This window comes from Dysidea avara, chromosome 13 (genome assembly GCF_963678975.1).
Source record: "Dysidea avara chromosome 13, odDysAvar1.4, whole genome shotgun sequence".
In the NCBI taxonomy this organism is placed as follows: Eukaryota; Metazoa; Porifera; class Demospongiae; order Dictyoceratida; family Dysideidae; genus Dysidea; species Dysidea avara.
Window position 1 is genome coordinate 16,612,113 of NC_089284.1, and position 15,371 is coordinate 16,627,483.

The following is a 15,371-nucleotide window of genomic DNA, read 5'->3' on the forward strand; positions in this document are numbered from 1 at the left end:
GGTAAATCGATGCACTGAGCATAAAAATGCTGCCCTTTTATCTACAGGTCCCTGTAACTGTTATATTGCATATGTGTACCCTCCCAATCCTTTGGAAGATGGTAGGAGATGGTTTGTAGTACTGAGTGTAGAGCAAACAGGACAAATTCACAATCATAGTTCTCCGCCCGAATGGAAGATAGCTCCAAATGTGTTACGTGACATTGCCAATGCAGCACAAAGGAACATGCGTATCACTCCTAAGGAGATTCAGAATGGAGTAGGTATGGAATATAGACCAATTGAAAGTTCGTTAGCTGCTATAAACATAGAACGGGTTAGAGTGCATGTAAAGAAAACCAGGCAAGAGGTGGATAAAATTGATAATGAGAGGGTTAATCCATTTAAGATCATTGCCTCTTTCCCTAACATTAAAGAGCGTATTGATAAGAACAACCACTGCCAACAGAGTGAAACCGTAGATAAACTGGTAGGAAAATACCAAATCGATGGAAATGATGCATACTGCTTTGGCAGAGACAGACAATTTGCATTGTTTCAGTCACCATTTCAGGCAAAGCACTGGTCACAGGCAGAAGTTCTTTTCGTAGACATTGACCACACTGGGTGCCACCATTTTCCATATCTACTTAATGTCGTCTGTTTTAACACCATTACTTCAAAGTACATTGCTTGTGGACGAGGATTATTGAACCGTCAAGATGCTGAATCTATTGGTACAGTGTTGTCTAAATTAGTTGAAAATGTGAAACTCTATCATAGCGAATACAACATCAAAACTGCTCACAAAGAGATACTACTTGATTTTGATGATGCAGAATCAAATGCATTTGTTACTAGCTTTGGACAAGAACTTTCAAATGTTTTGCGAGGGTGTGCAGTACATTTTTTGAGGTCTGCTATGCGTGTTTCCAAGTTAGTAAATCCATCTACAACATCACCTAGCTATCACATTTTCATGTCAATTGCCAGGAGAATCCCAGATGAGCTGTCCAAGCAAAGGGTAGATGAAGCTTTTGATGTGCTATGTGGTTTGCAGTCATCTGAACAATTTACAGATCAATTACCACCAGATCTTAGGGCCACAGATTTCACTCAAGTGGATACCAGCAGATGGAAAGAAACAGAAACCTGGGTGGATTGGTGGAAAAGACCTCAGGTTTTGAAGAAGCTGAGTAAAGCATACAGCTCACTTTCAGCTGAAGAATGGGAAGATCTACCAGGAACCACCAATCCAGTGGAATCTATTAATCGACAAAGTGTACCAGAAAACCAGAAATTAGTTTCTTTAAAGCCTTTAGTGGAACATGTATATCTTGAAGATCGAAGGCAAGCTATTTTAGAAGTTGCCATAGCAGCCAATATCACAATTACTTACCATGTAAAGGCAAGAAGAAGAACCCGAAGACCCCTAAAGCCCCCTGAAAAGAGGTCTGCATTATCATCAAAGTCCAGGCAGACTAAAGAAATCCCAACAGGAAAGAAGGCTATAGGTACGCATGTTAGTGTGGAGTTCTATAATGATCCTGATAACAGTGCCACAACATGGTACAAAGGAACGGTTATAAGATACAATAAACAGGGCTATCTAATATCATTTGATGACTGTGGTCCTGAAGACAATGAAATTATAAAGTCTTTAAAAAAATCCATTGAAAAGGGAGAAGTAAAAATACTGTAGCACTTTTCTGGTTTTAGGTAATCGACTACTTGTCTAGATTTGCGTCAATTATAATTTATTCATGATTGCTGTAATAATTATTGTTATTATACTTAACTAATATAGTACTATTATATCATTACAGAAATACACCACGGCATCTAAACTTGTTATTGATTTTATGACACTGTAGAGTGATATTACTATTATTATGTACATTATTGTTAACAATTATATAACATTGTAGAACTTTTGTTTCACTGTAACTTATAATAACTGTGTGGTTTGATTATTTTCATTGTAGCTTTTGCAGTTGATTAATTATTATAAATTGTAATAATTATGTAGTGGCATGGAAACTTGATTCATATCAATAATATAAAATTATATTTCTCTGTATACTATGTGGCTATAAACAGTCAGTATGGACTTTCTATACTTATGAATTCATGTTCCATGCAAAGTCAGTATGGACTTTCTATACTTCTGAATTCATATTCCATGCAAGCCTATATAGTAGAGCGGCTAAGTAACAAATTTTGATGAAATTGTTCACTTTCTATGGCTTCACATGCCATGACCCTCCGTACATCTTAACATGGCAAGCTAGTGACCTGGATGGACACCTCCTTTGATCAGATTTGGATATTACCATCCCTCACTTGTCTATTCAAATGCTAAGTTTCAGTATATGCAAGAGTTCATAATAGAACTCTTGGTATATGTACCATTGAGCCAGCTCAGAGCTCTTTTATGGCTTCCCAATACATTTTCTACTAACTTTACTTTTCAGGTTCTTTGAGCATGATATGATTGGTAATTTTAAAGGCACCATATCTAATATGAAATAGTATGAATTAAGCAAATGTTGTACCAAGTTTGTTGCTTTTATTGAAAAAGTGAACGATTTGCTCAATTAGCCACTCTACTTATATATTTGGTCATGAGATATATAGCCCACAATATTGGGGGAAGAGATTAGTATGTGGTTGGTACTGATTTTGTACTCAATACATAAGTCTTGTGACTTAGCTTTGTAACAAACAAACAGTTATGATACAGTAAAAGGGAGATTTGCCACATGCATGTTCAGAAATTCTCACGAGGGTCTTGTTTATTTATTTATTTATTAAGGCTTTACACTGGGCAGCCTCGAACCTGCAACCATCCGATTAATGTTCGAATGCTTACAAGAGTCTGCCAGGCAGTCAAGATGTTTCCTCCTTGTCAATTTCTGTATAGGAACTCTGGAGAGTGACTTATTACCTCTAAGTACCCCATGTAGAACCATATGAATATTAGTTTATTGATTAAGCTGTACAAAATTGTCATCATAATAATCATTGATGAACTATCAATGCATTGCTCCATCCCTTTGGGATAAGCAGTATATATCATGCCTACCATTATTTAAGCTATATGTATACTATAAGTAATGAATTCCTACTTGTACCGTATACCCAGATTGTGGAACAGCTTACCATTAATTGACCTATCCCAAACCCCCAAACTATCAAATTCAAACTCAACTTGAGAATTATTTTTGGAATCATTTTGTTAGCAATTTTGCCGACAGTAATAATCTGTGTACTTTTTATTTCCGTTGCCCCTGTTCCAAATGTTTAAACGTTCCAGCTCCTACAAACTATTTTATTCTTTAAGTTATACTCTTTATAGCTACCCATTGTAATTATTATTTGTAGTTATATAGCTTATTGTAATTTGTAAGTAATTAATTATGGCTACCAGTGCAAGACACTGGTAGACCTTCAGTTCTGTAATTTAATCATTTCAGCTCTTAAATTTTGTTTATTGATCTGTACAGTCCTGTATAGTAAAAAATAAAAGTACACCATTCTGTACATTTTGTGTGGGCGGGAGAAAGCAGTGGCAGTGATCCCAGCGATTTCAGTGCATTTGATTACTATATAATAAAGATATCCGAGGTCGCCACTATCTCAGCGAACACGAAGATGTTGCGTACTATGTTGCGTACTAAAGTTTAAAGATATTCGAGGTCGCTACTATCTTAGCGAACAAGGAGAGGTTGTATAGTAAAGATATCCGAGGTTGCCACTGTATCAGCGAACACGAAGACGTTGTGTACTAAAGATATTCGAGGTCGCCACTATCTCAGCGAACACGGAGAGGTTGTATACTAAAGATATCCGAGGTCGCCACTATCACAGAGAAGCAGAGAGAGGTTGTGTACTAAAGATATCAGAGGTCGCCACTATCTCTGCGATTAAGAACAGTTTACGTGAAGGGAAGTGAAGGCGCTGTTATCTCAGCGTAATATCATCTTTTAACCCAAAGTGAGAGGTAATTGCAGCAATACACTGTCATCAATTTTTCTTTAATAGAAACGTGTTTGTGGCGATTTTATTTTGTTTAATACTAAAGGTCACAGCATCCAATATTCTTCACTAGTATGAACTCCGCTTAAAACTTGCTAAAACAAGGAGAAACTTACAGTACAGGTCTTCACCAGCACCACAGCATCGTACAGCCACAACCTGCCATCCCCGAGTTAGCCAGAGCACCATCAAAATTGTTCATGTGCTGTGATTGCCACTTCGTGTGAAAAAGCATCCAGCAAAATAATGCCTCTAAACTTTACCTGATGGTTGATTTCAACAATAAAACTTAACTCTAGTAAAATTCACCACTAAGAGTCTTCTTTTGCTGACGTTTTATCACAGTTTGGTAGTACTCCATTACCAGTCTCATGCCTTTCAGGAGCTCTGGCTAATCCTGGGATAGCTAGATGTGGCTGTACAATGCTGTGGTGCCCTATACTGTAAGTTTCCCCTAACTTTAATTTGGGCAGTGAAGAGGTCTTAATTTGGCCTAATCCATCTTTAAGCATTTCTCTTTCCTACGAAACTGCCCTGTTGGGAAGCAGTACGGATCTTTTAATGCCTAATAACTTACCTACATATTTATTCTATCTCTAGCATCTATTTTACTTATGTATTAATAAGTCTTAGCATGAATTTAGTGAGGAATTCAACTTGCAACATCATACAGTCTGGTACAAAAACATGGCAATTTGGGTGTGGTCCATTGCATAATTTTTGGTTACCATGGTTTTGAAACTGCTCTATACATTTTTCTATTTTGTTACATAAATAATGTCTGGTAGAAAAATTCATGTAGGAATGCTTAAATGATTGTTTTTCACTGCCTACTAAATCAAAAAGTTTTGATTGATTACTTATTAGATAGTTACATAATTTTATAAGGTAAAATGGATAGTAATAATTAAACAAAACAGACTATAGGGTACAACAACTTATAAAACTACATTACTATCTAGCTACTTACTCTACGTACTATACTACAACTACAAGCAGGGGAATACAACTAAGGGGAAAGGGGATTGTTATCAATATTAATGTAATTACTGTAAAGTCGGGTTGTTAAGCGCATGCGCTTATAATTTTCGAAGAAACCTTTTTGTAAAAATCATACTATCTGTTTGAGGAGACATTAATTTTTCAGTACTTTCAGCTTTTCTTGCCGTTTCTTGCTGTTTGTAGCTCTATCATTGCATTTTGCCATGTGCGCTTATCTTCCATGGTTAATTACAAGAAATGTGCATGCGCTTAACAAATAATATGTGCTTAACAGATATATGCGCTTAACAACCTGACTCTACGGTATATTAGTTGTATCCTATAGTCTGTTTTGTTTTATTAATATATATACATATATATATATATATATATATATATATATATATATATAGCTATATAAAAATTCTGCATGGAAAATATCACACTACTATTTTACAGGACGGAACACAATTTTACACATGCTAAAGAGTTGGCTAATTGTGAATCTAAAGTCTCACAATATCATACAAGACAGCAAAAACATCAATTAATCGTTAATGTCCCAGCATCTATTTTCCCATGTTTTTTTTGTTTTTTTTTTTACAATTGCTTGAAACAGTTTTGGTAGCACAGGATGGAAAGTGCTTTATCTAAACCACCCATTTTAATTAGATCAGTAACCACTTAGCAAAGCTATAGAAAACAAGGATATTATTTATACAAGATGACAATACATTGCCTTTCATATTCCTATTAAATTAATCAGGATTCATGGTAGCGAGTCGTGCGGCCAAAGAAAGTAGGGTGCGCGACTACTATGAGTTATTTACACAAACAACTAACTCTAATAGAATGCACACCTAAAACCTACCTTTAAAACTATTCTTTTGTAAAAAAAACCTCGCGATACAACAAAACCTTTGGTATACTGTTATGTATATAAGCATATTACTAAGTAAGTAATTCCTGAAATATTTTAGTAATGCCTCATGAAATTTTGCTGAAAATGTCATATTCTTCTCTTTCACATACTCGTTAGTGCGAGCCACCATTTGTTGACACTTATATCTTAGACTGTGTTAGTTCCACAGCCTTGGGTTTACTATACAAGTTCTTTGGCTAGTTAAGTTTCCTCAGTGCAAGTTTTGGAACTCCACCTCTCTTGCGAGAGCCACCATAAGTAATTTTCTCAAAGTTTGGTTCATTCACTCTTGTGCTTCATGGGACAATCTTTGATATGTAATTAAACTTATAGAACTTTACGTGGGCGAGATCAAAGGGAAAATGTACTTTAAATTTCATAAAGTACACTCTCAACCGGCCAACTGCTTCATCGACCACAAAGAGTGCTTTATTGAACCGCAAAGAGTGCTTTGTTCGTTCAATAAAACACTTTTTGCGGTGCAATAAAGCACTCTTTGTGGGCAATAAAGCACAGTTGCCACATGCTTTGGTGTAGGCTAATAGCCTATGGGGCTTGCGCCAGTACGACTAATCACCCACACCGGTGAAGGCCGATAGCCTCGCCGTGCTGAGTGATCAATCACCCCAGCCAATACGATTTCTACCACTGGATTACTTTTATAGACATACCTAAATACTTCGATAATGGGTGGGAGAAGGAAACATTGCTGTTACGTTTGTTAATGTAAACGGAAAAGTCCTGGAGATATCACGGAAATATTTTGCCATGTGGCTCACAATAGAATCGATTGTGGGTTGTGAGCAAACCTGCCTAAATACGTGATGAAAGTCTTCCATGCCAAATTATGGTGAGCTACGCGTGAGTTACTTTGTTAAACTAGTTTATGTGTGTTCAGGCTGCTAATAGTTCATGCAATGCATGTTAATTACGAGTTCTAGTGTATGGTGAAGCTACCCGAGTAGAAAGTTCCATAAATCATTTAAAGCATAGCCTTGCTCGTGCTGTATGAAAAATAAAGTACTCAGAGCTTGGCCTCGATGCTAATAAAGCACTCGGCTTTGCCTCGTGCTTTATTAGCATTTCGGCCGCGCGCCTCGTACTTCATTTTTCATTTAGCACTCGCGGCTATGCTTTAACATATACATATGGATTTATGGCCACATTAATGAGGTTTTTGGTAATAGAGCCACTTATCATGGATCCCATAGGTGGCCCTATTAACAAGGTTTCACTGTCCGTACTACACACACTACTTTGTAAATGTCTGTCAAACATAATTCAATGTGTCTTACCAGTAAGACACCTGATACCAGGTTTCTTCGTAAATAAGATACCTCCCCACATCACAGGAAAAGCTGATCCCATCATCTAATAATAGTTTGGGGCCCAGGGAGAGAGAGACTGGATTGCCGATGGAATTCCATATCACCTTTGTTTATATCGCCATACTAATTGTATAAGTATTGTAGCAAGAAGTGTATGGTGTGATTTTGTAAAGCAAATGGTCTCTTGTAAATGCGTTAAATCAAAACAAAACTGTGTGTGTATTGTTATTTACTTTAATATGTAGGCTGACTACCTTGTGTTACAAATCTCCTACTATTACCTTGTGAATTGCTAAAGGCTAGTCCTCCATTATGTATGCGACCTGGGTTAGGTAAAAAATCTCTTGATAGAATGGGTAGTCGCATTATCATTGAGTCTTACTGAGTTTTGCCCTTCACTGGTTATGTTGGTTTATTACCTGGTGAAGAATTATTTGGGGAGGATATTAGTTAATAACCACATGATGTGAATACAATCATTTTGTCAATACCACATGATTAATATTAATTATAAAATTATTAATTGTAAATTTGTAGGTCTGCCTACCTTATGGTTCCATTTGCAAATATTATAGTCTCATTGACAAATATTCCTGCATAGCCACCACAATTAAATCCCTTCAACATCTCAATGACTCCAGTCTCAGTAATGATCAACTGATTCACCATATTAATTCTCACCATTTGACTTAATGTAATGCTATGCTATCTCATACTTTGTGTTGTGGATATATGTATAACATTTTCTTGTAGTAGGAGAAACTGATTTGACCCCAAAGCCATATGGGTCATCATTTGATATTCCATGTCAAAATAGTGGAGAAGATATTGACCGTTGGGAACTAAATGGTGCCAGAATCACAGGAGCTACTAATGGAATCGACGCTGGTTCTATTACTTCACCTAGATTACGTGTAGAGTTCATGACGCTATTGTTAGAGGGACGATATCAATGCTTTGAAAACTCTGGTCTATTAAGCACCACTAATGTATTTGTAATTGGTAAGAGATATAGTATGATAATTGGTTAGTTTGTAACTGTACCCATCATGCAGGGAGAGCATTGTACCCATTGGAGGACTGTAAAATCAGTATTGGAATTTGTACCAACAACGTAACTTATAGTCAAGGTAATCGGATCCCACTGAATGCCAGTATTAGATTTGACAACATTGGCTCTAAGAGATCAACAGCAGAAATCATTGATACAGTTTGGACGGTTATTTTTCCAAATGAAACATCAAGCTCATTGGCCTGTGTTGCAAACAGCACTTGTACATATGTGTTCTCAGGATTTACTATAACTGTTTCGATCAGTAGTAACCGCCTTGATGATTCAGCAATAATTACCATTGACTCTGCTGAGTACAACTTCAACATCACTCATACATTTTACACTGAAGGCACTAGTCCCCCTGTGATGAAGATATTCAACTTCCATCACAATCCAAGTAAGTAAAATATTTGTATAACTAACAAACAGTGTGTATAGAAATGTGTCACAATTGCAAATGTTTTCTGGTGAATGATTTCAATTGCACACTGAGCTTGCTTTAATTAGCAGTTTGTAATTGTAGCATAAAGTTTCCTTCACTGTTTACTAGCTGTTATGTCATTACAAAAGACTTAGAGGTTTGTTGTAGAGTGGTTATTAGTAGCTCAACAGTCTGATAGGGTTGATACTGCAAAGTGTTTCACTTTGTTACACTAACTTATAGTTTTCATGAGGTATTGAAATCAGCCAATGTATTGCTACATGTACCGGTTATCATTTGTGCCTGATGGAAATGACATCAATTTTTGTACTAGCCTATTTCTCAGGCACAATAAATACTTGAAAGCATCAAGCACAAAGCTAGTGATAACAGACAAAGCCATTCTTTTATGCTGAAATTTTCTCTTTAAAAATGCAATCCAAGAAAAAGATTGATATACTCTGATAGAACAGTCAGTAATTCTAATAGTATCAATAGTTGTACTTGCAGATAATTCCAATGTAAGTACTTGGTACTTGAAGTGTTGGTAAAAAGTGGAATTGGTACAGCCCTAAAATGCTCACCTGTGGTTTGAGGAACATGACAGTAATGCATGTCATGCCTATTAGCAGACTAATAGCCCATGGCGGACACCAGTATGATCAATCGCCAAAGCCAACTCAGGCTTGAGCCTTTACCAAGCTGGGCAATCAGTCACCCCAGCCAATAAGAGTTCAACCACTGGATTCATTATAGACCTACCTGACAACTTCAATGATGGGTGGCAGCAAGTAATATTGCTCCTACGTTTGTTGATATGAAAAGAAAATTCCTGGGGTTATACGGAGATTACAAAGTCCCACAATTGGATGTCACTACTAGTTTAAGTGAGCTGATTTGTGAGAGGAAGGCTACCAGCATGTCTATCATGCCAAACTATGGAAATTAAGTGTCAGTTGATTTATTAAGTTTATTTGTGTGCATATGTGTTGTTAGTATATAGTATATCATGAACCACGGTAGTGGGTTCATAATAGGGATCGCCCATGTTTTTTACAAAAATCCTAATAGAACACACACCTAAAAACCACCTTGAAAAGTATCCTTCAACTCAAAACAACCCTCTAGTGGTTCTTTGCAATGAGTATTGGTCCACTATAGTAAGTATCAAGTGGAAAGGAAACAGTATGTGTATTTCAGACAACACTGAAATTTGCCAGTTTGTTCATATTATTATTCTTATTATTCATAATATTATTACTAGGACCGCGTCACATACAACCAAGTACATACACCAACGTTGCAACCTACCCATTGGGCAAGTATAAACAGTGCCATAGGAAACACTCAGAGCAGTGTGCGTGTACCTGTGGAAATGATACATATGCATACGTACACAGGCAAGGGAGTTTAACTGGCATCAGAAAACCACAATACTAAAACACAACCTACACAAAAAACCAAGTTAAGTTAACTATATTGAAAGTAACTATATATTGTAGGTGTGACGTGTCTCTGAAAATGACTCAGCAGTGAAGTGAGGCTATGCAGAATAAGGGATATGGTGAAGGCACAATTAACAATTGATCCCAATCAAGCCAATATGGCACAACAGACTCTGTTGTAACTAGAGGCCACTGGTGATGTACTTGTATATCAGCGGTGTGGCATTGGCACAGTGATCACAGTCTATAATATTATGCATACAGCCATGCACAACATACAGGAGATAGTTACACATTGTTGTATATGCAGCACTACATCGGCTTCTTGTTTAGCTATTACAGACTCACAGTAGACTAGTAGTTAAGCCGAGTGGAAAATAATTCCAGCCGCCAGCAAGCCAGATGAAGGATGAAGATGTAGACCTATAATACAACTACCGGTACAAGTATTACATTACTCATTACCTTGCTGTTCCAGCTGATTGTTTATGAGCGTATCAGCTGGTATCCCAACTTGTCATCAGCTGGTCCTTCATGCATGACGCCTGGAGCGCATATCCTGCACACAAAATACACAGTTACAAACATTTAAACATACTTGTAATGTTGTTGCTTACCAGTAAAGTGGCGCCTGGCCTCTCCGCGGACGTTTACTAATCTTCTCTTTTGAGCAATCTGTAATTAAACAAGGGCGTGGTGCCGGGCGTTATATAGAATTACACGTACGGTAAAGTCATCAGCACGAACAGGCGTACTTATTATACGGTTGTGCCTTCATTCACAGGCGAATCTAGTTTTCTCAAACATTATTTATTATTTATTTATTTATTCATTCATTATTAATGACGTAATTTTAACCGCATTTCGTATTATTCTTACTACTTGGTTGTATAATTATTATTCTTCTTTCACAGGCATAGCGAAGTTTACAAGGCGAATCCTGGGATTTAAAGTAGCAAGGCTTGCTGAATGGATCATTGTGCGTGTCCATGACCTATTTTTGATTTCGTTTTCAGATGGAAACAGCCCAAACTGGGCCGTTTCTTCTTGCCAAAACACCATTACACTCGAAAAGCCATACAAGATCACGCTCAGAGTTAAGTTTTTTGGTGTGCACTACTTGTGGCTAATAGAATCTGTCTTTATTAAACTCAGTATAGGCCAGGATAGGCCAGGAAGCTTAATCTGGGCTGATGACTTTGTTGCAAGGTGGTTTTTTCGCTCCATGATTATTGTACGTGGGCGGGTTATCCAGATTAAATACTCTAATAGAGCAGTCATGTAAATACTCTAATAATGCAGTCAAGTGTATAACAACAATCCTTGCACTGAATTTGACAGCTATTAAAGGCGCCAGTAATGTAAATTGTAACTCATATTGGGAGATTCTCAGTCTGTATGCACATTGCAATTTGATCAGTTTCATGTTTGTACTGAAACGTTGATGGCGTTACTATGCAGAATGCAAAATCACATCAGTCTTCATTATCAATCAAAGAAATCCATGTTAATTTGTACACATGATATTGTAGTCAATAGCGTGAAAAGATATTGCTGATGAGATGATGTGTTCTGTGGTATTGTAGACTTTGAACTATATAGAGACAATAATCTGTAAGTATGTAGACTAATGTTCATGAATAAAATTAGCTATTTTTAGTTTCTTGTACTTGATACTTATTTTAGTAACTTTTAATTTCCTTTGTAGTTCTAGAACATTCTCTTAGTGTGACTATATAAATGTGTGCTGTTTGTAATACTTTCAGAGTGTGAATTAAAGTGAATTATAATCTTATTGATGTGAACTTAGCTTTAGTAAATTAGCTACTACTAAGATATCACATATTGGCGACGAGGATTTCTATATACTCACGCTATGGCTACTCATTTTGGGAAACTGCAGGAATTTCGACCTGAATCAGACTCTATCAAGTCATACTTGTAAAGGGTAACCTTATACTTTGAAGCCAATGAGATTGATGCTAAGAAGCAAGTTGCAGTGTTACTTAGTTCAATTGGTGCTCCTATTTACACTCTCCTAAGTGATCTACTTGCTCCAGCTACACCAGGTGAAAAATCACTTGAAGCTATTTCAAAAGCTTTACTCGATCACTTTGAACCGAAACGCTCCATAATTACAGAAAGATTTCATTTTCATAAGCGTGATCAGACAGCTACTGAGTCAATTGCACAGTATGATGCAGCCTTGAGGAAGCTTGCTACTCATTGTGAATTCAAAGGTAATCTGGAAGAAACCTTACGTGATCGTTTTGTATGTGGGCTCCGTCATGAAGCCATACAATGCCGTCTATTAGCAGAGACTACCTTGACCTATCCTAAGGCTTTGAAAATCGCGAGGGGGATGGAGTCAGCTGATAAAGACTCTAAATCATTTAAGAAGACTGACACAATCAATGCAATAAGACCACGCCCAGCAAACTCTAACCGTCAATTTGAAAGCTGCTACCGTTGTGGGCGTTCAAATCACAATGCTGCAAACTGCAAATTTAAAGAGGCTCAATGTCACAACTGTGGCAAGACTGGACATATCGCCCCCGCCTGTCGCTCTAAGGCTTCACATACCAAAGTCCCTCAAACTAAATTAACTCCTGGACAAACAAAAACTCACATCAAAGGAAAAAAGACCCATCATTTACAAGATGACACACAACCACCTGCTGATGAAAATGCTAACAGCAGTGAAGATGAATTTGGGCTCCATAGAGTGGACACTCGTTCTGCTGACCCCATTATTGTTTCATTATCTCTAAATGGACAGAAACTTGACATGGAGGTTGATACAGGGGCAGCTTTCTCTGTCATATCAGAAGCCACAAAACAAGCTTTGTTTAGAAACAAAACTCTACACTCATCTAATCTGGTACTCAAAACATACACAGATGAATGCATGAAGGTAGAGGGCACACTCAATGTGACAGTGAAGTATGGCAACCAAACAAGGAAACTGATGCTAGTGGTTGTAAAAGGGAATGGACCAAGTCTCCTAGGCAGAAATTGGCTGAAACACATCCAACTTGACTGGCACAACATTTTCACCTTAAGAACAGTTAAACTGAAGCCACTTAACTCACTTTTACAGCAGCATGAGACACTGTTTTCAAAAGAACTTGGAAAGATTCAGCCATTCACAGCTTCACTTCACATAAAGCCAGATGCTACTCCACGATTTTTCAAACCACGACCAGTTCCCTTTGCAATCAAAGATGCCATCAGCCAAGAACTTGATCGGCTAGAAAAGCAAGGGATAATCTCTAAGGTTCCTCATAGCCAGTGGGCCACACCAATTGTTCCAGTCCCAAAGAAAGATGGGAAATTTCGTATTTGTGGAGATTACAAAGTGACCGTCAACCAAGCTTTGTCAGTTGAAGAATATCCACTACCAACTCCTGAAGAGCTGTTTTCTACCTTATCGTCAGGGAAAATATTTTCTAAGCTAGACTTGTCCCAAGCCTACTTACAGTTGCCAATTGAAGACAACTCAAAACCTTACTTGACTATTAACACTCATCAAGGTCTGTATGCCTACAACCGATTGCCTTTCGGCATTTCCTCAGCTCCAGCTATTTTCCAAAAACTGATGGACACTGTCCTACAAGGAATTCCTGGAGTGTGCTGCTATATTGATGACATATTGGTCAGTACCTCAGATGAAGACAGTCACCACTGTATCCTTGAACAGGTGTTTACTCGACTGACTACTCATGGTTTCAGACTGAAACTGGAGAAGTATGGTTCCGAACGTCCAATAGCTTTTGCTTCCCGTACATTAACAAATGCAGAAAAGAACTACGCACAGCTAGAAAAGGAAGCTCTGGCACTGATTTTTGGTGTTAAAAAGTTTCACCGTTACCTCTATGGGCGTAATTTCACTCTCATAACTGACCACAAACCATTAGTTACAATCATGGGACCAAAGAAGGGAATACCCTCTCTAGCAGCTGCACGTTTACAAAGATGGGCAATTTTACTGTCAGCATATGACTACACTGTCCAATACAAGTCGACTACAAACCATGGTAATGCTGATGGTCTGTCAAGGTTACCGTTACCTTCAACACTTCCAGACTTAGATTCTCAGTGTGTAACCACTTTTAACATTGCACAAGTGCAAGCTCTTCCTGTAACTTTTGGAGATATTCAGAAAGCTACCAGGCGTGACACCATACTTGGCTAAGTCTACCGTTATGTGCAAGAGGGATGGCCTACCAAGGTACCAGAGGAACTTCAACCCTACAAACACCGTGAGAATGAACTTGGTGTTGAGAATGGCTGTGTGATGTGGGGTATGCGTGTGATTGTTCCACAGACACTTCATTCACAAGTACTGAAATCTCTTCATGCTAATCACCCTGGAATCACAAGAATGAAGGCAATTGCACGAAGCTACTTTTGGTGGATTGGACTAGACAAAGCAATTGAAGAATTGGGTAAATCTTGTCAATCTTGCCAAGCTAACCAAGCCAATCCGGCTGCAGCACCTCTACACCCTTGGATATGGCCTGACACCCCATGGAAGCGTATTCATGTTGACTTTGCAGGGCCATCCTTGGGTCACATGTTTTTTATTGTTGTAGATGCACACTCAAAGTGGCCAGAAGTAGAAGTGATGTCAACTACTACCTCTGTAAAGACAATTGAAGTCCTAAGGTCACTGTTTGCTCGCCATGGATTGCCAGAATAATTAGTATCGGACAATGGTCCTCAATTCACATCTGCAGAATTTAAACAATTTCTAGAAGGCAATCGTATTAAACACATTCTCAGTGCTCCCTATCATCCAGCCTCAAATGGCCTTGCTGAACGCTTTGTACAAACACTGAAACGTACCCTGAAGGCTAGTTCCAATGATGGCAAATCAATTCACCACCGTTTATCAGAATTCTTGTTTGAGTATCGTGCAACTCCTCATGCCACCACTAATGTTGCTCCTTGTGAACTGTTCTTCAAACGAAAACTGAGAACACGTTTTGACTTAATGATGCCAAACACAAAACAACAAGTGACATCTAAACAAGCAGATCAGAAGCAACATCATGACAAACATTCTAGATCACAACCTATGTTTCCAGGCACTACTGTATTTGTCAGAGAATACAATGGACCACACAAATGGATACCTGGTGTGATTCTACAGAAACTGGGTCCAGTGACTTTTAGTGTTGCAATTAATAATGGCTGAACT

General features: G+C 37.9%; 1 protein-coding gene across 3 annotated transcripts in view; it reads left to right on the plus strand.

Moving 5' to 3' along the window:
- The first annotated feature begins 3,717 nt into the window (after positions 1 to 3,717).
- Positions 3,718 to 15,371, plus strand: part of LOC136243653 (mucin-3A-like) — a 29,062-nt gene continuing 17,408 nt past the window's right edge. The window contains exons 1-4 of one of the 3 annotated variants that reach the window (XM_066035195.1): positions 3,718 to 3,781; positions 3,834 to 3,982; positions 8,002 to 8,250; positions 8,304 to 8,699. In XM_066035195.1, the coding sequence (XP_065891267.1) occupies positions 8,172 to 8,250; positions 8,304 to 8,699 (475 nt within the window). In that variant the 5' untranslated portion in view covers positions 3,718 to 3,781; positions 3,834 to 3,982; positions 8,002 to 8,171. The remainder of the gene's footprint in view (positions 3,782 to 3,833; positions 3,983 to 8,001; positions 8,251 to 8,303; positions 8,700 to 15,371) is intronic. The other 2 variants (XM_066035194.1, XM_066035196.1) reach the window with 2 other exon arrangements.